Here is a 23,328-nt window from a genome sequence, read left to right on the forward strand (position 1 = left end):
AGACTTGTGCTAATCACACTAAGGGCTGAAAATTTATATGCTAACTTCAAGAAATGTGATTTTTGTACAAGCAAACTTGTCTTTCTTGGTTTTGTGGTAAGCTCGCAGGGAATACATGTGGATGAAGACAAGGTAAGTGCTATTCGAGATTGGCCAACGCCTACTACTGTTGGTCAAGTCCGAAGTTTTCATGGTCTTGCAAACTTCTATAGGAGGTTTGTAAAATATTTTAGCACACTGGCAACACCTATGAAGGCGGTAATCAAGAAAAACGTTTCATTCCATTGGGGCGAGGAGCAAGAGAATTCTTTTAATCTTATTAAGAAAAAATTTATTAATGCTTCTTTACTTGTTTTACCTGATTTTGCTAATACCTTTGAAATTCAATGTGATGCTTCAGGTGTAGGTATTGGTGGAGTCTTGATGCAAGGAAGTCGACCGGTGGGTACTTTAGCGAGAAACTCAATGGAGCCGCCATGAACTATCCCACATATGATAAGAAGTTCTACGCATTTGTGAGGACTCTAGAGACGTGGCAGCACTACTTGAGGCCTAAGGAGTTTGTGATTCATACGGATCATGAGTCTCTAAAGCACCTTAAGGGGCAACAAAAGCTGAACAAGCGGCATGCCAAGTGGGTGGCATTCATAGAGGCATTCCCCTACATCATCAAGTACAAACAAGGTAAGGAGAATATAGTGGCCGACGCACTATCACGGAGGTACGTACTAATCTCTACCTTGGAATCAAAAATTTTGGGGTTTGAGCATGTGAAGGAACTGTATGTGCTAGATGAGGATTCTACTACAAATTATTCCCTAAATCATCCATTCATGAACATTTCTATTGGCCACACATGAAACGTGATGTTGAGCGTGTTTGTGAAAAGTGCATCACTTGTAGACAAGCTAAATTCAAAACACAACCACATGGATTGTATACACCACTTCCCGTCCCTAGTGAACCTTGGGTTGATATTTCTATGGACTTTATTTTGGGGTTGCCTAGGACAAAGAAGGGGAGGGATTCAATATTTGTTGTTGCTGATAGATTTTCAAAGATGGCGCATTTTATTGCTTGTCACAAAACTGATGATGCATCTAACATTGCGGATTTGTTCTTTAGAGAGGTCGTTAGGTTGCACGGCATGCCTAGGACTATTGTTTCTGATCACGATGTTAAGTTCTTGAGTTGCTTTTGGAAGACTTTATGGGCTAAACTTGGAACAAAATTGTTGTTTTCTACTACTTGTCATCCTCAAACGGATGGACAAACTGAAGTTGTTAATAGAACTTTAGGAACTCTTTTGCATGCTATTCTTAAAAAGAACTTGAAGAATTGGGAGGATTGTTTGCCATTTGTTGAGTTTGCTTATAATCGTTGCGTGCATTTTACTACAAATTACTCGCCATTTGAACTTGTATATGGTTTTAACCCTTTGACTCCGTTGGATTTGATGTCTTTATCTGTGAGTGAAAGGTTAAACATGGACGACAAAAAGAAGGCTGAATTTGTTAGGGGTTGCATGAAAAGGCCAAGGCCAACATTGAGAAGAAAAATGAGCAATATTCCAAGCATGCCAACAAGAGAAAGAAGAAGGTATTTGAGAAGGGAGATTGGGTGTGGCTACACTTGAGGAATGAAAGGTTCCCCGAGAAGAGACGTTCAAAGCTATTACCTAGGGGTGATGGACCATTTCAAGTCCTTGAAAGGATTAATGACAACGCCTACAGACTCGATCTACCAGTTGAGTATAACGTGAGTTCTACTTTTAATGTTAGTGACTTGTCGTTGTTTGATGTAGGTGACGAACTAGATTTGAGGACAAATCCTTTTCAAGAAGGGGAGGATGATGCGAACACGGAAGGTCAATCCCCAAGGAAAGCATGGAACCCTTTAGAATTGTCGGAGGGACCAATCACGAGGAGACGACTGAAGAGATTCAAGGAAGCGTTGCAAGGGCTTATGAGCAAGGACGAAGGACTTAAAAGCGAGGTGCAAAGTGCTGGAGGCTTCGTGATGCATGGGAGTAAGTTTGGGAGCCAAAGGAACATTATTCAAGTGATAAATGAAGAGGAGTCCAGAAGCATCGGCGCTCGAGCGGCCAAATATTACCGCCCGAGCACCACACTTACTGTCCAAGGAGAAAATTTCCAGAACGCCTCGCGCCCGAGCGGTCATATTCTACCGTCCGAGCGCGAATAGTACAGAACCCTCGGTGCTCGAGCGGTCAAATTCTACCGCCCGAGCGCGAGCCAGTTGCGAGAAAATATTAGTTTCCTAGTTTAGAGTTTTGGTTATTTTGGCAACTAGATATTGTTATCTTTTGAGTATGTAAAGGATATTGGACGAAATTTTAAAACACAATTCTGGTTATTAGTGATATATTATCAAGTTTTGAGTTTTCTCTCAAACTTTTTCAAAGCTTCGCTTTGTGTTGATCAAAAATCAAATTTATCAAGATTCGTTCTTGTGGCGTTTGTCGATTGATTTCATACGGATTGTCAAGGACAAATTTTTTGAAGATTCGTCTGTTTCTCAATTGTTTATAGTGAATATTTGTTGCTAAGTTTCATAATTTAGAGGTGAATATCACAAAACCATACTTGATTCAAAAGATCGGGACAACACGAATTCTTCGTTCGTTATTGAATTGAGGGCGCTATTCTTATTTAATCGTGTTTGCTATTCGTCCGTACAAAGATTCACATCAATTATCAACTAAAGCAACTATATATTCCACATATTTTTATTATTTCTGCTACTTATCGATGTATCAAACTTTATCAATAAAATATCAATATATCAAAAGAATATACCCAATAATATTTATCTAATACTTTAATTACTCGATTTAAAGACCAAGTTTTTATAATAATTTCTTTATGAAACCGTAAGTAATACTATAGGTTATGTTTGGTATGTAGGATAAGATAATTAATTGGATTGATGCCAAAACTCAATGTGAGAATATATAATGTGTTGTGATAAATCATGTTTTGTTTAGTAAGATTTGAATGAGTATGATAAATTTTACATTTTGTGTTGTTGAGACAAAAATACTCTACACTAGCATTGATGACAATTTGATATATAAAATGATATTTATAGCAGTGTCTTCAAAATCATGTGTTCTGTTAATAAATAAATATTTATAAAATTTTAAATTATAGATTATGTATTTATCTGATAATTTATTTTTTAATAAAAATTAATATGATTTTGCATTTTATCTCATTTTTAATATTGATTTCTAATTATTTTTTTCTATATTTTTTAAATTTTATTTAGTTTCATCATGAAATTATTTATGTGATATGTGTGCAAATAAAAAAAATAAACCATCAAAGAATATTAATTTTCGATTTCCTAAAACCCGAGCTGAAAGCAGAACTAAAATTGTAGATCTCTCATGTTGAGTCTTTTGTGGGTAAAATGATAATTTATTTTATATTTTAAGAATTAGATTGTCAATCCCACCAAAATAATGAGATGTCTTTTCAATCAATTAGGTTTTGTTTTTTATCATTAGCTTCTTGATTAATTGGGCCTATAAAAAATGAGACAAACATATATTTAACAATCTATCATTTACTTATTACTCACACCGAACATACCATAAATCTATAATCATGGACTATATAATTACATATTTGAAAAAGTATTATTAGTACTTGAGTACAAAACTTTTGATGGTCACCATAAGCCAAGAATATCATACTTTAGGGATGTTATGGCCAAATTGTCGCCTTTAATTCCATATCAAATGGTCATTACCATTAATTTCTTAATGGACCAGTTGGTAGACAACTTAGTGTGGATCATAATCATTTTATTTTTAATATAAAAATCGGATTTCGAAAGTAAATTGGTTGATCTAGAATTTTAGCGGATTTGGTGGAATATGAAATATTTAATTTAAAGGTGTAGTATTTATTTTCTTTTTTTTTTTCAAATGATGATTCTATAATTGTGGTTAACTTTTTTGGAAAAATAATTAACCACAAAAAGAACTATTTCGGGGGGGAAAATGAATTAGGTAGTACGGATGAACATTAAAGTTTCCGGATAATTCATGCAAGCGGTAGATGGAGTGTCGGGAGGCAGATATGGACCATTATCTTTAAATAAATAAAATTGTTGATTTTTATATTATGTTTTTAGCAAATGAAAATTAATGGTTTGCACAATTTTTGTGATGATACTCGGGTGCTAAATGCTAAATACATTGATTTGTGTGCAAATGATAAAAATCTAATTTTTATGAATTCAAGCGAAATGAATATTAAATTTGACCATTTGTTATTGAAGCTGCTCGGAAAAATTGGGTGGTCTGGATGAGCAATTTGCAGGCAGAGATGTGCTCTTTCCCTGTACGTGATCGTGACCGGGCAAGATGAACCCGAGCTGGAGAGTCTGTAAAACTGAGAACAAAAATGGTAAGAGGGACGTCAGAATAGTTTTCAGTGTGGTCACTTCGATACTCAAGTCAGACAAGTATGCAAGCAGAGGAAAACAAATGAATTCAGGTAAATACTTAAAAATTGCATGTGAGAATTAAATGAACTCTATGATTTTACTTCTGTAGGGCTACTTATAGGGTAACGGAGTAGATGACCATTCAGATTAAATTTAATCATGTTTGCCGATCTTTTGAGTCAAGTGTGAGCGTGATTTTCACCTCTAAACTGTGAAATCTTAGCAACAAATAATCACATGTAAACAATCGAAATCGAATGAACCTTCAAAGAACTCATCTTTTACTATCCGCGTAAGAATGATCAACAAACGCCACAAAGCATAAACTTTGATATGTTAGATTTTTTATACAAAGCAAGAAGCTTTTGTTGTTGTTTGAGAGAAACTCAAGAACAAGGTTAATTCGATGGATAATGTGTATGTAAAGTCAAATAACTCAAGAACAAGGTTAATTTAATGAATAATGTGTATGTAAAGTCAAATATTCATGCATATATGTTTACCAAATAAGCAAGATATGAAAAATTTAGTTACCTAAACAATTAAAACTCTAAACTAGGAAATAAAGATTTTTCTTGTAGCAGGGCGCGCTCGGGCGCGAGATTCTATCGCTCGGGCGCGAGGTTTTCTGGACAGGTCGCGCTCGGGCGGTAAAATGTTACCGCTCGAGCGCCAAGTGTTCTTGAATTCACGTTCTGGACAGTGTCATTGGCGCTCGGGCGGTAGGATTTGATCGCTCGGGCGCGGAGGCTTCTATCTTCCTCTTCGTTTAAAACTTTCACCACGATCTTATGGCACCCAAGCTCATTTCCATGCTTTACGAACCCTTAGAGGCTTGGAACCTTACTTATAAGCTCTTCTCGATTGCTCATTAGTTCATGCAATGCTTTCTTGAACCTCTTTCCAGTCCTTTGAACACAATGTCCGGTCAGATTCATATCATACTACCCTTATTCAAAAATATTTGTTATCAAATCTTGTCTACCTACACAAAAAAGAAGCAAGTTAGTAATAACAAGAATTATATTATCAACATGCTTGCCTTTAAACTCAAGTTTGTAGGTGCTATTGTTTGCACGCTCCATCAACACTGCAAATCCCAACATCACTATCGCTTTTCCTATAAATTCATCAACTTCACCATACACCAAATAATAAATGACACTAAATGATAAAATATCACTAAGTATCACAAATATAAGATTTCTCCCCTTCTTAGACCTAGTCAACACCGAAATAATATCCATACACGTGTACGACCATGGCTCACTAGAAATAAGACGTAGTTCATGCGCGATATAAGAATCTTGCCGAAATGTCAATCTCTTTATGCAATGCATGTTTCACATCCCACTTAATATACATCTTCATATGCAATCAACACATATAATCATGCAATTTTTCAAAGATAAAACTACCACAATACTCCTCAATATCACGTAGCTCATGTTAATGAATATAGAATGAAAAATTTATTCTCCGTAAACATATATTCATAATGAATGAAGAAATTATCATAATCAACCATGCACTTTTCACCACTATCACAAACCAAATAATAATCATGCAAATAGGATACACTAAATGCACTCTCCATGCAATCATTTAACTCGTCACAAAGGTTTGATTCTAGTGCATATATTTCATTGACACGACAGAGTCTCGTCAATTTGACAACTTTTAAGAAATCAAAATCAATAATATTTGGACTTAAATCAGGCAATGTTTCACCACTCTCAATTTCATGCCACTTACACAAGCAAATTGAATGACAGTCATATTTCATAAATATCACAGTTTCAACCCGTTCTCTAAATTCTTGAAAACAAAACAACATATAATCAAGGTAATGAAAAAATTCATACCTCATAGTTGTTGCGGTGGTAACTAATCTTACCTCACCCTGATTGTCTCCAACATCATGTTGATCAGCACTCGCCCTTCCTCCACCATCAGTTCTGGCTTGCCTCCTCATCATGACATCTCATAATCTTGCAAGGGCGAAATAACAATCCTCGGGATTGAACCGGCGATATCATCATAGTGATAATAAACCTCTTTGTACAAAGGTACTTTAAGGGGTTTATACAAAATTAAATAACTCTCAACCTCACACTTTCCACTCTTTTGGGTCTTTAATTTCTTTTTCTTTTTCTTTTCTTTGGTCTATTTTTGTTTTTAACTTTTTCTTTTATCTATATGGCCACCTCACTTTTTTGTTCACTCTTTCTTTCAACCATATCACATTTTTTTCCACTCATTTCAATAAATTTCAATTGATCCTCAAAAACATTTGGCTTAAATTGAACCAATGAAACATTTTGTTCCTCACGAAGTTGATGTACAATAGTTCCTCCTTGCCTACTCTATTCCTCCATAGTACACCTAATGATTCATCTTCCACTGTACATCGTTTTACATCATTCGACTCACCAACTAGTTTGATTCTATCGTCTTCAACTCTATTAACTATAACCTCTAATTCAGGTTCCACTACAAACTCAGCTTCATGTTCAAATTCATCAACAACCTCAACATCCACTTGTAAGCTCAACTGGCGATTTTATTACAGTCATCTCCTCACGTGTACATTGGCTAATACTATGGACAACTTCTAGACACCTACAACATCTAGTATCAAAAGTATGAGGACTAGAAGTTTTAAATGTAACTCGATGTTCATGCCTTGTCTCTTCATGTCTCGACTCAACCATTGGCCTAGCAATGATTTCCTCTTCCAATCTCGTTCGCCAAGTGGATGTCAAAGGATTCTCATACAAGTCATGCTCATCTCTCCTTCCACCTCTCCTATTATTGTGATTTGGAACAAATTGCTTCATCATCACCTTTTCATCCCATCCCACGTAACTGTAGGGTCATTCCCACATTTTCTCCTACCTAGTACTAACTTATCCCACCAAGTAGTAGCATAGTCGGTAAACTCACTATAAGCTCGTCTTACCTTCATTGCTTCGGTATAATCCTCCCGGCTCTCAAATATACACTCCATTTCCTCCCACTCAAGGTACGTCTGTAAATCAGCTTCCCCACTGAAAGATGTAATTGTCATCTTTGTGTCACTCAGTCTATGCCCTTCCTTCTATACCCACTATACTCATCACATCGCCTATCATCATAACGACCCACGTGCAACGCTCTATTCCCTCCAAGTCTACTACCTCCCCTATTCTCACCAACATGTCTATTATACGCCTTCTCTTCCTCGCACCACCTATACCTTTCACATAAGAGCTTAAACCCCTTCTTCCACATTATATCCAACTCCCCTAACATCGTTTGAAATTGACCATCGTTAAACATTATACCTGCAAGAAAATGTTAGTGGAAAACAATAAATAATAAAGTTTTCTCACCCAAATTCTCATTAGTCAGTCCAATAAAAAATTCACTCGACTCTTTTTTTTTCCTCACTACAAATACTCATCGGTCACTCCAAAGAAAATTCACTCGCACTCAAGTATTTTAACTCAAATTCGAGAGTTCCATCAAGGTGCTCAAACTTTGTATTTTTATATATCAAACAATCAAGTTCGACTCGCGAACAATTGTGATCGACTCACTTGGACTACGTAGACAAGAAATTTGATTTTTTTTTTACTGTGAGAGGAACTTGAATATGACTTACAAAAGAGAATAGAACAAAATAGCAAAACCAATGTATGGGATATTTTCGAATTTTTTGTAATTGTATTTTGTCCTCTGCAGAAGTGTGATTTTGCAACTCGAAAATCCCAAGAAAAATCTCAAAATTTCGAGAATCACTGATTCACGAAAGACAAGAAATGATATAATAAAACAGATCTGCAAACGGAACAAAATAATAAACAGATCTGATAATAACAATGGATACTTACTTGAATTCAATTAACCTAAAGCTCTTATACTAAATTATACGAATCATCGTATGAAGAAAGGCAAACACAATTAAATTAGAATTGCGCCCTCAATTCAATAACGAACAAGAATCGTTGTTGTGTCCCAATCTTTTGAATCAAGTGTGTACTTGATTTTCACCTCTAAATTATGAAAATCTTAGCAACAAATAATCACAAGTAAACAATCGAAACTCGAAGGAACATTCAAAGAACTCGCCTTTAACAATCCGTGTAAGAACGATCGACAAACGCCACAAAGCATAAACTTTGATAAGTTTGATTTTTGATACAAAGCAAGAAGCTTTTATTGTTGTTTGAGAGAAAACTCAAGAACAAGGTTAATTCAATCAAAAATGTGTGTGTAAAATCAAATATTCGTGCATATATGTTTACAAAATAAGCAAGATATGAAAAATATAGTTATCTAAACAATTAAAACTCTAAACTAGGAAGGAATATTTTCTCGCAGCAGGGCGCGCTCGGGCGCGAGATTCTACCGCTCCGGTGTGGGGTCTTCTGGACAGGTCGCGCTCGGACAGTAAGATGTTACCGCACGGGCACCGAGTGTTCTGGAATTCACATTCTGGACAATGTCATTGGAACTCGGGCGGTAGGATTTGACACATTTCGGGCACGGAGGCTTCTGTCTTCCTCTTCGTTTAACACTTGCACCACGATCTTATGGCCCCCAAGCTCATTTCCATGCTTTACGAACCCTTCGATGCTTGGAACCTTGCATACAAGCTCTTCTCAATTGCTCATTAGCCCATGCAATGCTTCCTTGAACCTCCTTCTAGTCCTTTGAACGTCGTGCCCGGTCAGATTCATATCACTTGGATTCCATCAAAAATCCTTACTACACCTTCTGCTTTCTGTGATCCAAAATAAGGACTCCCATTGACCTGGTGCTCTCTATGGCTTTGTTGAGATGATTCTCGTGATAACCATGAACTATATTTGGTTGAAATTGTTCGCCTGAAGAAATGTTGGTACATCATCCCAACATTCGAGGACGCTACACCATTTCCAGAATGATTATAGTGAAATGAGCTTGTCCTTGCCGCATTATAACTAGCATTGACCTCAAACATTTTTCCTTTGGGGGTCCAACACTTTCTTACTTTCCTCTTTGGAGTCATATGTTTTTTGTTTTCATTTATGATTCAAAAATGCCTATAAATTTGATAAATTCACATTCCCAGAGACCATGGGAGGAAACATATAACTACCAACGACCATGGCCTATTTATTTTTGGGGGATTTAAATATTCTTTTTTTTTATTTTCTCATGCAAAATAGTCTTCAAAATAATATAAGCTTTAGTAGCATGATTAGATGAATTATGATACTTACAATAAGTTTTGTCTTTCGATTCTTCTTTGAAGGTTTGTGCCCCCGAGCATCTACTTCAGTATTCACTCCCTGAAAGCCATTGTCATCCACATCCTTGTATGATCCAGGTTGATGGATATAATCAGTCACAACAACATGATTTACTGGTTGCCATTTATATTTTCACATACATTTGATTGATTCTTCTCGCCAAAACCTCTTCTATTTTGTGTGGTGGCGTGAACCCTTTATCACGATCAAAGAGTATCAAGATTGAGTGATGAATGTTACCTGCGTTGGAACTCCCTAAAATGTGTTCTACCTTTTTTGGTTGGTTACTACCCTGACTTGCCCTAGAATATCTAATAGTCTGACTCATTATCTTCACATAAGCTAGGATACCATTGGCAAGATGCTTTGACACTTTCTCTAACTCCCTTGAGTTATTTTCTCTAGTATTCATTTGGAGATTATGAATTTCCTTGATGCAACACGATCGTCTAATTAGTTCACTCAATCATGCCTTGAACATGAACTTTTATGCAATCTCTTCGATCAAAGGCTCCTCAAAATGCTCTATTTCCTTTCTCGGAGCTTCTTCGTGTCTTCGGCGGCATACTTTTTATCCCACCGAGCATGAAAATTTTTATGATGATGCAGTCGTACGAAGTTCTAAATGTATCAACTTGTGTGAAAATAATAAAAACAGAACTTCTATGAATTCAAGTAAAGTAAATACTAAATTTGACCGTTTGTTACGATCTTTTAAACTAATATGCATTAAAAAGAAAGAAACTAAACTGGAAATTGATTAAATAAATCCCTTGTATTCATGAAACAATACGAATTCACAAACTACAATAAATTGCAATAAAAGTTGGTAAAGAAACTAGAATGAAGATACTGAAAAACTAGAAATCCAAATGAAAGTCTAATAAATGCTTGAGCAGTTCTCTCCCACGATTTCCAATGTTTCATGTCGTTCGTTGTACATGGGCTTCATGGTCAGTGATAAGAGTCCAGAGAATTTATCAATCTTTCAACCTATTAGTCGCTCAAAATCTTTTACTCTAATGGGCTGAAAATATTTCCTAATTTTTTGGGCTCTCAATCACACTGTCTTAGGCCAATAATTTATATTTGGTACAAACATTTACATATCAATCCATATACTTCATTAACAATACCACATTGCATGATATATTTAGTGTGTGACTATTTTATGATTCTTTTGTTTTAATATATGAAAATTTGTATTTTTCTTGTCTTATACGTTTGGTGTCGTAATTTTGATTTTTATATTTTCAAATATCTTATGATATTGGTACTTTATTGCAGCACTAAACACGTCAGCATCACACTTCGCATTTGTGACACATCAACGTCACATTGGAAAAAAAAAATACTAAAATTACCCAGAAAAAACATAAATAATTGACTAAAACTGGAATTTGATAACATAGATGATCAAAATCACAAAAATGGAAACATACATGATAGACAATCGAACAACGTCGAATCAAATTCCAGCCCAGAACACTTAATTGTCCAGTTTGGAATGGTGCCATGCGTAAAAAAAATCTTAAGCATACTCCAATGTGAAAATAATCTCTCTCGTATGCATCCTGGATTAATTGGACTAGTTCAGCTATATATTACTACTAATTACCAACCCAAAGTATACCCAAAGTTTACTGTTAATAAATTGGGCCATAATATAGAAAAGGCCCGGCCCAAAAATGGTCATGGGATAAAAAAATTGCTTCACTCCAATTATAGCCCGATACAACGTGTCAATCCAATCAGGGCTATTTGAAGTAGTAGATTATATTTGTTGGTTTAATAATGTAATATAATAATATTAGTAGTTTATTATTGTTACACGAATTTTTATAATAATGATTAAATTTTGTAACATATAATAGATAGTTTGAGTAAAATATTTTTAAAAATATAATTTTATTCTAAAAAATTTAACTATCGGTGCTTAATAAAGAAAAAACTAGAATTTTAATAACGATTTATTTAGTAAAAGTAATTTGTCGAAAATAGAGGAAAATACGTTCATATTAATTGGGTCTTACTTTTTCATAGATCCAACGCTGACTTCACATAAATTTTTTGTTTCTCGAAACAATAGTGGTCATTATATCTACAGAAATAGGGATGGCAACTAACGGGACGAAAACAAACTTGTCTGATGCCCCCAAGAGAACCCGGGCCCGGGTATGGACCCTGACCCGGAAGGTTCTCGAACTCGGGCAAGATCAGAACGGGAAAAAGATATTGAAGTACAATTACCTTCAGTGACCTGGTGGGAAGGACGCCCGGGGAGTAATCAGCTAATATCCGGGGTAAAAACTTCCCGGCTCAAGAAACACCTCAGAGGCACTCGGGTGGAAAACACCCGAGAAAAAGACGCATTCTCTCCTTGATCACCACGTCTTCCTGACATCGCGGAGCCTATTTTACCCCATTCCATGACCAGGTCAACTCTTAGTACGTGTCCCACTACTTGACAACGTGGCCCATGACCCCGAATCATGGACCACTATCCGAATTCGGCGGGTAAGTCATCTACCTGCCTCATCTATAAAGACCCCCCGTAAGTACTACAGAAGAGGTAACTCTTTTTGGAATACTCACAAGCACTCACAAATATTCTTACTCCCTCTAAGTTTTCCTTTGCGTACATTACTGACTTGAGCGTCGGAGTGGATACGCCGGAACAACTTCCGGCGCTTCCCTAACGTTCTGTGTTTTCATGGTTATTACTCAAATCATCCCGGGCACTGTCCTCCAGGTGACAGGGAACTCAACCACCCCGGACCATCAGTAACTTGCAAGAACATCCGCACATATATCCAAACACTTGACTTGGCAAATCGCCCACCCGGCTATTACCCGATTTGCCCGGTTGACATCATTGGCGCCGTCTGTGGGAAAACTGTAACTAAAGACGTAGATATGGTTACCACTCGTAAAACTACGGGGAACCACTCTGGTCCCCAAAATCCGGAAGGAGGTCAAGAAAATTCATTGCCCAGTCACCTCCCAGAGGAGTTGGCTCAGTTGATAGCTGCTGCGGTCCAAAAAGCTCTTGCCGAAAGGGGCCTACCTGAATCCAGTCACTCAAAGGAAAATGAGGCAATGGGAGAGTCTCCTCTTGAAAAAGAGAGAGACCGAGAAGAGAATTCCCAGGCGTTTTCCAAAGCTCCTACCTTTGCTATGATCCAGGAGCTAGAAGATTTAAAGAAGAAAGTGAAAGAGCTGGAAGCTAAAGCAGGGTCATCTCAGGTTTCAGCCCCGGATGCCTCCCAGGGATGCCCTTTCTACCTGGAAATTGTGAGTGAGCCCCTCCCAGCCCATTTCAAAGCTACCAAAATACGGGAGTATGATGGAAACTCAGACCCTGACGAGCATCTCACCCGGTTTGAGAATGTGGCCATGTTACATTGCTACTCTGACAAAATCAAGTGCAAGGTGTTCCTCACCACTTTAGTAGACTCTGCCCAGAGGTGGTTCGAAAAGTTGAAACCCCGGAGCATACAATCTTTTGCAGGTTTCAGAGACACTTTCTTGCACCACTTTAGCAGCAGCAAGAGGTATAAGAAGACCGCCTTTAGCTTGTTCGAGATAAAGCAATCCGGTGATGAATCTCTTCGGGCGTACATTCGCCGGTTCAATAAAGCATCCCTGGAGGTGCCGGCTTGTGCTCCTGAAACCAAAACTACAGCGTTCACTCAGGGACTCAAGGAGGGAGATTTTTTCAGGTCTTTGGTGAAGAAGCAGCCCGGGAATTTTGAAGATCTGCTGTCCCGGGCAGAGAAGTATATAAATATGGAGGAAGCACAGCGGCAGAAAAGGGAATCTACCCGTAAAGAAAGGGGTGACCGGGTGGTAAAAACTGATGACCACACCCGAGGAAATAATCTTGGGCGTTTTTCTCGATACACCCCAATGAAGCCACACCGGGGTGAAGGAATCCATATTTGCGACAATGAGAAGAAAGCCAGGTCATACCAGTCGCCCCCAAACCTGTCCTATATCACGAAAATATGCTCCTATCACGGAGAATGTGCCCACAGCACGAGCGAATGCCGGAAAATGAAACGGGCCCCTTCCCAGTCGGGCCCTGGTGCTTCGGAGCAGGTAACGAAGAAATCCCGGGGACCACCATGGGTGAACAGGGATGCAGGGTATGGGCCGGGGAACAAAGGCCCGATCAGACAGGAGAGGAAGGGTGATACCGGTCAAGTATCTCCAAGCAAGGAAAATAAGGACGGAGGAAGGTCACCGACCCTCGGGGTGATTAAAATGATTTCGGGAGGATCGACAGATGGAGACTCCAACCGAGCCAGAAAGGCACATTCCCGGCATGAGAGTTTCGGAGTGGAAAATACAGTAAGGAGTGAAGGACCGGTCATCAGTTTCGGCCCTCGGGATCTTCAGGGAGTCAGTCTCCCACACAACGATGCCCTAGTCATCCAAGCGAAGGTGGCAAATTATGACATTCGCCGGGTCTTCGTCGATTCAGGGAGCTCAGTGAACGTTATTTTCCTGGAGGCCCTGGATCAGATGAACCTGGAAGACTACCGTTTGCAGCCAGTAGAAACGGCGTTATTCGGATTTGCTGGTCACACTGTTTATCCCCGGGGGGAAATCACCTTGCCCCTCACCATAGGAGCTGAAGACCTTCGAAAGACGGTGATGACGGTTTTCACGGTGGTAAATGCCCCCACATCTTATAATATCATCTTGGGCAGGCCTGCTATGAATGCCTTGCGGGCCGTGGCCTCGGCTTACCACCAGAAGCTAAAATTCCCAGTGGGGAATAGAATCGGAGAAGTAAAGGGGGACCAGCCGTCCTCCCGCAAGTGCTACGCGGAAACCGTCAAAGTTGAAAATAAAAGAACCCGACGAAGTGGAGAGAATAGGAGACCAGGGAAGGAGGAGGTGCACTTTACCCAACAGGTATACATGGTGGAGGGAGAGGAGCAGGAGGAAGTAAGCATCTTACCCGGGCAGTCCTTGAAAACAACAAGGATAGCCCGGGATCTTGAGCCAGTAACCCGGGCTCAATTACTACAGTGCCTAACAAAGAATGCGGATATCTTCGCATGGTCCTCATCAGAATTGATAGGGATCTCCCCTCACGTGGCTGAGCACAGGTTAAATATCATCCCGGGCTCCCGGGCAATAAAGCAGAGGAAGAGGCACTTTGGTCTCGAAAAAGACAAAATAATTGCGGAACAGGTGGGAGAATTATTGGAAGCCGGGCAGATCAGAGAGGTCCAGTTCCCCACCTGGTTATCCAACGTGGTCTTGGTTCCAAAATCATCCGGTAAGTGGCGAATGTGCGTTGATTTCAGGGACTTGAATAAAGCGTGCCCAAAAGACTGCTACCCCTTGCCCCGGATTGATCAACTGGTGGATTCGACATCGGGGTATGAATTGCTGTGCTTCATGGATGCCTATCAGGGGTACCATCAGATCCCCTTGGCCCGGGAAGATCAGGAGAAGGTTAGCTTCATTACCTCGGGAGGAACCTTTTGCTATGTGGTCATGCCCTTTGGATTAAAAAATGCCGGGGCCACATATCAAAGATTGATGGACAGGATATTCACCAAGCAAGCCGGGCGAAATGTAGAGGTTTACGTGGACGATATCTTGGTGAAATCTCGAACACACAATGAGCTCATCCCAGACCTCGAAGAGACTTTCTCTACTCTCCGAGAGTATGGGGTGAGGTTAAACCCGGCCAAATGCACGTTTGGGGTTAAGAGCGGCAAGTTCCTCGGGTTCATGGTCACCGAGAGAGGAATCGAGGTCAATCCGGATAAAGTCAAGTCTATTACTGAAATGGCATCCCCAAAGTCAGTCAAGGATGTGCAGAGGCTCACAGGGAAAATCGCCGCCTTATCACGTTTCATTTCTCGATCTGCACACCGGAGCTACCCCTTTTTTCAAGCTCTAAGGAAAGCCAAAGAGTTTGGTTGGGATGAAAAATGTGAGAAGGCTTTCGAAGAATTGAAGAATCATCTCGCCGGACTCCCTGTCCTTGAGAAGCCTGGACCCGGGGAGAAACTTTGGGTGTACCTTTCGGCCACTGAGCATGCTGTTAGCTCTGTACTGATCCGAGAGGAAGGTACCGATCAAAGGCCGGTCTACTATGTGAGTCACGCGCTCAAGGGGCCCGAGACCAAATATACGGAGGTAGAGAAGGTGGCCCTAGCTCTGGTGATCACAGCACGGAAACTCCGCCCATACTTCTTGTCCCATCCTATCACTGTGCTGACTAACACCCCTCTCGGGAGAATCATGACTCAGCCCGAGATCTCGGGAAGGCTAGTAAAGTGGACTGTAGAATTGGGAGAATATGACATCGAGTACCAGCCCAGGAAGGCAATTAAGGCCCAGGCCTTGTCAGATTTTATCACCGAAATGATTGTTCCCGAGGCTGGCGGAATTTGGAGAATATTTGCAGACGGGGCCTCCTGTAAAGATGGCAGTGGAGTGGGAGTACTATTGATATCACCCACCGAGGAAAAAATACAGTTGGCAGTGAGGTTGGACTTCCGGGCCTCCAATAATGAAGCAGAATACGAGGCCGTTATCATCGGGATAAAAGCGGCCCGGGATGTTGGAGCTACCCGAGTCATTATTTATACGGATTCCCAGTTGGTAGCCCAACAAGTAAAAGGAGCATATGAGGCCCGGGAGGATAAGTTTATAAAATATCTGACTATCATCAGAGAATCATCGGCACATTTCACAGATTGGAGCATAGAACAGATTCCCCGAGAGAAAAATACTGAAGCCGATGCCCTGGCAAAAATGGCGGCTTCACTCGCTGATTATCGGGAGCCGGGTATATCTTACCACACTAGCCTGGTATCCTCAGTGGATACCGAGCCTCCTAAAACCCGGGAAGATGATTGGGCCACCCCCATCCTTGACTACATCTCCCGGTCCCATCTACCCGAGGATGCCAAGGAGGCCAGTCAAATCAAAAAGAGAGCAGCTCGTTTTGTTGTGATCAATGACATCCTATACCGGCGGTCTTTCCAAGGTCCCCTTCTCAAGTGTATCTCCGGGGACGAGTCCATTTATGTTCTAAGGGAGATTCATGAGGGCTGCTGCGGAGATCATCTTGGAGCAACCTCCCTGGCTAGGAAGGCTTTGCTCGCTGGATTCTGGTGGCCTACTGTAGTATCCCGATGCCTAAATTGAGTAATTATTGGATTAATTATATTCTGCGAGTTCGGAAGGAACGAACCAGGATCGGACCGTCCGAAGAGGTTCGGATCGTCCGACGTGGGTTCGGATGGACCGTTCGGTTCGGTGTCAGACCGAGTCTTGTCAACAGTAGACCGTGTCAGGGTTCGGATCGTCCGAAGAGGTTCGGATCGTCCGAAGACAGGTGGCTGGACACGTGGAAGACATGCAGAGTTCGGAACGTCCGAAGTGGATCGGATCGTCCGAAGTGCACAGGATCGGATCTTCCGAAATGGATCGGATCGTCCGATCGTCGTCTATAAATAGAGGCGCGAGGCTTCACTTTTCAATTACCAATTCCGAGAGTTCCAGAGCGTTTTAGTCGTTTCTGATGGGTTTCTAGCTTTTCCCGAGGTTCGGGCACTAGCAGGGAGCTACTGGCTTTGTAGCGGAGCTGTGCTCTAGTTGGGAGCTAGCGGCATCAGTGGGCTGACTACGGACGCAGGTATGGTTCTAGGTTCCCTTGAGATTTGGAAGTATCTATTAGTCTAGTTAAGGCTTTTAGATGTGGTTTAGTGATATGGTATCACTTGGATTGTAGGCTTGATTCTAGGGCTGATTACTAGGATCTACTGGTTTGAGGTACGGAAGTACTATCCGAGATATCCTGGTTGAGTATGCTTTACTATGTGTTGCATGTTTATGTGTTGCATTATTATCTGACATATGATGCATGGTTTATTATGCGGCATTTGCATAATCATGTTGGGCCTGTTTATCTTTTGAGATAGCCTGTTCAGAGGGTGCTCAGCCCTCGGTTGTTGTGGATGGTTGGACCCCGTTGGCCGACGGTGGTCAGGATACCGGTATATCCACAGGTTTATGGTATGGGAGCCACCTCCTGGTGCGACGGCGCAGAGTGCTACATACCTTGACGTCATTTGCCTGAGCAGTTTTTCGTTATACCCAGACCCTGGTATCCAGTACATTTTGCATACATGCATGTCATAGTCTTGTATACTCATTCTTTCGGTACTGAGCGTTTTATGCTCACGTCCTCGGTTTATCTCTGTTTTGGACACCCTATTCGATGGGGCAGGTCTCAGGTTGGACGGTCCAGGAGGGAGAGGACAGGGAGCTAGCAGGGGTTGACCTGTAGTTGCTGGTATTTTATTCTTGGGATTTAGTTTGATTTGGTTGTTTTAGTATTCGTACTTACTGATTCGATCGGGCTGTATATGTTGTTTTTCCGCTGTTTATCTGATTCAGTTTTATTAAGTTAATTGCATGCTTAAGTTCTGATTAGTAGGTGATTCTGGAACGGGTCACTACACCTACTATGCATCAAGATTCTGCCCGGGTGGTCCGCTCATGTGAGGGATGCCAAAGGAATAGCAACATTAATCACCACCCAACTGCCCTGATGAAGCCTATCCGGGCCTCTTGCCCTTTTGATCAGTGGGGCCTGGATATCGTGGGATCCTTCCCTGTGGCCCGAGCTCAAAAAAAATTTTTGCTCGTAGGGATTGATTACTTCTCTAAATGGGTGGAAGCAGAGCCCCTGGCTAAAATCACGGAGGGAGAGGTTCTTAAATTCCTATGGAAAAATATTGTCTGCAGGTTCGGGATTCCCCGAAAGCTTATATCTGACAACGGCAGGCAATTCCAGGGGAATAAAGTCAGGGCTTGGTGCGAGGAGATGAAGATTACTCAGGCTTTTACCTCAGTTGCTTACCCACAAGCCAATGGGCAGACTGAGGTAACCAACCGCACTATTGTCCAGGCACTCAGAGCTCGATTATACGGAGTTGGAAAAGACTGGGTAGAAGAGTTGCCCAGTGTTCTTTGGGCATACCGTACCACACCTCGAACGGCTACTGGGGAAACACCATTCAGCCTGGTGTATGGTTCTGAAGCAGTGCTCCCGGCCGAGATCGGGCAAACCTCAACCCGGGTGCACGCATATCCGGAGGATAATGATAAGGCCCGGGCCAATGAACTCGATCTCATTGAAGAAAGGAGAGAAAGAGCGGCAATCAAAATGGAGGCTTATCGGCGTCGGGTGATGAAAACTTATAACCAAAGGGTCCGACATCGGGAATTCCAGATAGGAGATATGGTCCTGAAAAAAGCAAATCCGGCTGGAGATGTTGGCAAGCTTGAGGCCCGATGGGAAGGTCCTTACAAGGTGGTGCGCAAAGTTAGCTCAAGCACTTATTATCTTGAAGATGGGCAAGGCCGTCCTCTCAAAAGGCCCTGGAATGCTTTCCATCTTAAGAAATATTTTCCTTAGAAGTTTTTGTAAATCCCTTGTAAATACTTGGCAATAAAAAGCAAGCTTCAGGAAAATTTATTTTAAAGGGCCCGGGTGGTACCATGCCCCGGCCTCCCTTCAATTTATTATAAAGGGCCCGGGTGGCACCACGCCCCGGCTTTCTCTTCAGTTTATTATTAAGGGCCCGGGTGGTACCATGCCCCGGCTTCCCTCCAATTTATTATTAAGGGCCCGGGTGGTACCAAGCCCCGGCTTCCCTTCAGTTTATTATTAAGGGCCCGGGTGGTACCATGCCCCGGCTTCCCTCCAATTTATTATTAAGGGCCCGGGTGGTACCAAGCCCCGGCTTCCCTTCAGTTTATTATTAAGGGCCCGGGTGGTACCATGTCCCGGCTTCCCTTCAATTTATTATTAAGGGCCCGGGTGGCACCATGCCCCGGCTTCCCTCCAATTTATTATTAAGGGCCCGGGTGGTACCAAGCCCCGGCTTCCCTTCAGTTTATTATTAAGGGCCCGGGTGGTACCATGCCCCGGCTTCCCTCCAATTTATTATTAAGGGCCCGGGTGGTACCAAGCCCCGGCTTCCCTTCAGTTTATTATTAAGGGCCCGGGTGGTACCATGTCCCGGCTTCCCTTCAATTTATTATTAAGGGCCCGGGTGGCACCACGCCCCGGCTTTCCCTTCAGTTTATTATTAAGGGCCCGGGTGGTACCATGCCCTGGCTTCCCTCCAATTTATTATTAAGGGCCCGGGTGGTACCAAGCCCCGGCTTCCCTTCAGTTTATTATTAAGGGCCTGGGTGGTACCATGTCCCGGCTTCCCTTCAATTTATTATTAAGGGCCCGGGTGGCACCACGCCCCGGCTTTCCCTTCAGTTTATTATTAAGGGCCCGGGTGGTACCATGCCCCGGCTTTCCCTTCAGTTTATTATTAAGGGCCCGGGTGGCACCATGCCCCGGCTTCCCTCCAATTTATTATTAAGGGCCCGGGTGGTACCAAGCCCCGGCTTCCCTTCAGTTTATTATTAAGGGCCCGGGTGGTACCATGCCCCGGCTTCCCTTCAATTTATTATTAAGGGCCCGAGTGGCACCACGCCCCGGCTTTCCCTTCAGTTTATTATTAAGGGCCCGGGTGGTACCAGGCCCCGGCTTCCCTTCAGTTTATTATTAAGGGCCCGGGTGGTACCATGTCCCGGCTTCCCTTCAATTTATTATTAAGGGCCCGGGTGGCACCACGCCCCGGCTTTCCCTTCAGTTTATTATTAAGGGCCCGGGTGGTACCATGCCCCGGCTTCCCTCCAATTTATTATTAAGGGCCCGGGTGGTACCAAGCCCCGGCTTCCCTTCAGTTTATTATTAAGGGCCCGGGTGGTACCATGTCCCGGCTTCCCTTCAATTTATTATTAAGGGCCCGGGTGGCACCATGTCCCGGCTTCCCTTCAATTTATTATTAAGGGCCCGGGTGGCACCATGCCCCGGCTTCCCTTCAGTTTATTATTAAGGGCCCGGGTGGTACCATGTCCCGGCTTCCCTTCAATTTATTATTAAGGGCCCGGGTGGCACCACGCCCCGGCTTTCCCTTCAGTTTATTATTAAGGGCCCGGGTGGTACCATGCCCCGGCTTCCCTTCAATTTATTATTAAGGGCCCGGGTGGCACCATGCCCCGGCTTCCCTCCAATTTATTATTAAGAGCCCGGGTGGTACCAAGCCCCGGCTTCCCTTCAGTTTATTATTAAGGGCCCGGGTGGTACCATGCCCCGGCTTCCCTTCAATTTATTATTAAGGGCCCGAGTGGCACCACGCCCCGGCTTTCCCTTCAGTTTATTATTAAGGGCCCGGGTGACACCACGCCCCGGCTTTCCCTTCAGTTTATTATTAAGGGCCTGGGTGGTACCATGCCCCGGCTTCATGTCAATGTATTACTAAGTTGGAAAGCCCGATTACCTTCCAACACTTGACGGATTCTTCTTATTTACAAAACAAAGACCCAGGGACGAATAGGAGAAATTTCATTAAGGAAAAGTATTACAACTACCAGAGGAAAGAAGTGCAAAAAATATTAAGAAGCAGTCTCTGGCCCCGAGTCCTCCTCCACCTCGGATTCCTCTTCAGCCGGGAGCTCAGCACCGTCCTCGGGCAGGGAGTTAACAGCCCGGGCTAAGTCCAGTATGCCTTTCTTTTCCAGAGGCAGAAGGCCGGCTTCCCTCACTTGCGCTTTGCATTTATTAAAGCCCGCCTTGAAATAAGGAAAGGCTTTATTTATCACCAGCTGCTGAAATTCTGCAGTAGCAAGGAAAGCAGCCCGCCACTCCTCTTCTAAAATGGCCCGAGCCTTAAGATCCGCTTCCCGGGCTGCAAGAGTAGCCTCCAGCTCAGCCACCCTCTGAGTGGCCAGCACAAAATTATCCAGGGCAGCCCGTGCATCTAAATCTAACTTTTCAACCCTGGCCTCTGCCTTCTCCAATTGAGCCTTCAGCGAGACGATTTCTGCCCGAGCCTCCCCGAGCTGGCCCTGCAAGCAGTCTATTGTGGTGCTCTGGCCAAGGAGGGCATCCGCATGGAGCTCTTGGAGCTGAACTATGCGGGCCTGGGCCTCATCATGGAGAGCCTGGGCGGAGGCTGCCCGGGCCTCAGTGCTTTTTTGATAAGCACCCATCTTCTCAAAGGCCGCTCTAGCCATTTGCCCGCTCTGGGAATAAACCAAGAAATGCATAAGGAAGAAAGTATACAGATGAAGCAAAGAAGCAGGAGTGGTGGAAAGAAAACATTTACAGCTAGTAGGAGATTGAAACTCTCCATCATCAGATCCCCGGCCTTCGAAGCCAGAAGCATGGTCTCATCGGCAGGAGTTGCCACTCGCTTCAGCGTGTGGAAGCCTATCGACGAACTTCCGGCCGAGAAAATGGTCTCGGGCACTGCGGGGGAGGGGGAAGTAGTGCCATCTGTAGACATTGGCGGGATAAGCCCGGACCCCTGAACCACCCGGGGCTCAACACGGACAAGCTCTTTTGAAGCTTTCCTTTTCTTAGTGGTTTGGAGGGGCCGGTCTGAGGACTCGTCCTCCCCTTCGATTAGAATAACCCCTCGCTCCTTGGGCTCGGAGGTCTTGGCAGTCTGGACGTTAGGAGAGGTACCAGCCTGCCCGGCCTCAACAGTAGCCAAGGTCCCTTTTTCGACAGGCCTCTGGGATGCCAGCTCCTCCTCGACCCGGTCTTCAGTAGCCGCCTGGGATGAAGACCCCCGCTGCTCTCGTGCCTTCCTTTCAGCAGCAGCGGCCTTCCGGGCAGCTTTCCTAGCCGCTTTTTCCTCAGCCAACTTTTGGGCAAAGGCCTCTTTCATCTCAGCGTCTGCAGGAAATAAAACAGCCCGTTAGATTATGTGATCTACCAAGGGAAAGGCAGCACAATAAGGGTTAGCGAAAGGAACCTACCGGGGCGAAAGGCATCGAACTCTTCGATGATGCGATCGGTAGGCTCCTCCACCCCGGGGCTCAGACCGTAAGTCACCAATAAATTTTCACCAAGGAGGGCAGAGGAGCTATACACCTTACCGCCTACCACCTCCTCACACTGGGTGTAAGAGTCAAGTATGCGGTGGTTCTCAGGAAGACCCGGTTGATCAGGAAGGGTAGAAATAAACCCAATCGGGCATTCAGGGAGTTTAGCAGGACGAATGTAAAAGAACCGACGTTTCCAGTCCTTGACAGAAGAAGGAATATCTCCGAAAAGTTTATGGTGAGACCGGGTCTTGAACGAAAAGGCGTAATCGCCAATGTAGCAGATAAAGAAAAAATTAAAAAGGCAAGGCTCAAGGGGAATGTCGGGGTGCATGGAGAGGAGGGTGAAAAAACAGGTCATCATCCTAATGGCATTAGGGTGAAATTGATTGAGAGGAATGCCAAGAAGGGAAGATATCCCAATGAAAAAAGGGTGAAGGGGAAATCTGAGGCCATTGATGACCTGGTCTCGAAAGAAGGTAAGATAACCTTCTGGTGGCTTGTCAGCCCGATCACTGGGACCAGGGATGACAATAGCATGGTCAACAGGGATGGAGCCAAGGATGCGGATCTCCTCGGCGGATTTGGCTCGGAGAGAGCTCACCATGGTAGAAAACCATGGCAAGGGGCC

At 43.0% G+C, this 23,328-nt stretch overlaps 1 protein-coding gene across 1 annotated transcript; it reads left to right on the forward strand.

Annotated features, from left to right (window-relative positions):
• Nucleotides 1–11,705: 11,705 nt before the first annotated feature.
• On the forward strand, nucleotides 11,706–16,940 carry LOC140835291 (uncharacterized). Its single transcript, XM_073200781.1, has one exon. The coding sequence runs from the start codon at nucleotides 12,675–12,677 to the stop codon at nucleotides 16,938–16,940; it is 4,266 nt and encodes a 1,421-aa protein (XP_073056882.1). The 5' UTR covers nucleotides 11,706–12,674.
• The last annotated feature ends 6,388 nt before the right edge of the window (nucleotides 16,941–23,328 follow it).

Source organism: Primulina eburnea, chromosome 6, assembly GCF_022965805.1.
Source record: "Primulina eburnea isolate SZY01 chromosome 6, ASM2296580v1, whole genome shotgun sequence".
Taxonomy (NCBI): domain Eukaryota; kingdom Viridiplantae; phylum Streptophyta; class Magnoliopsida; order Lamiales; family Gesneriaceae; genus Primulina; species Primulina eburnea.

Excerpts from the sequence above, each read along its gene's own strand:
- LOC140835291 (XM_073200781.1), top strand. The coding sequence starts at position 12,675 with ATGGTTACCACTCGTAAAACTACGGGGAACCACTCTGGTCCCCAAAAT.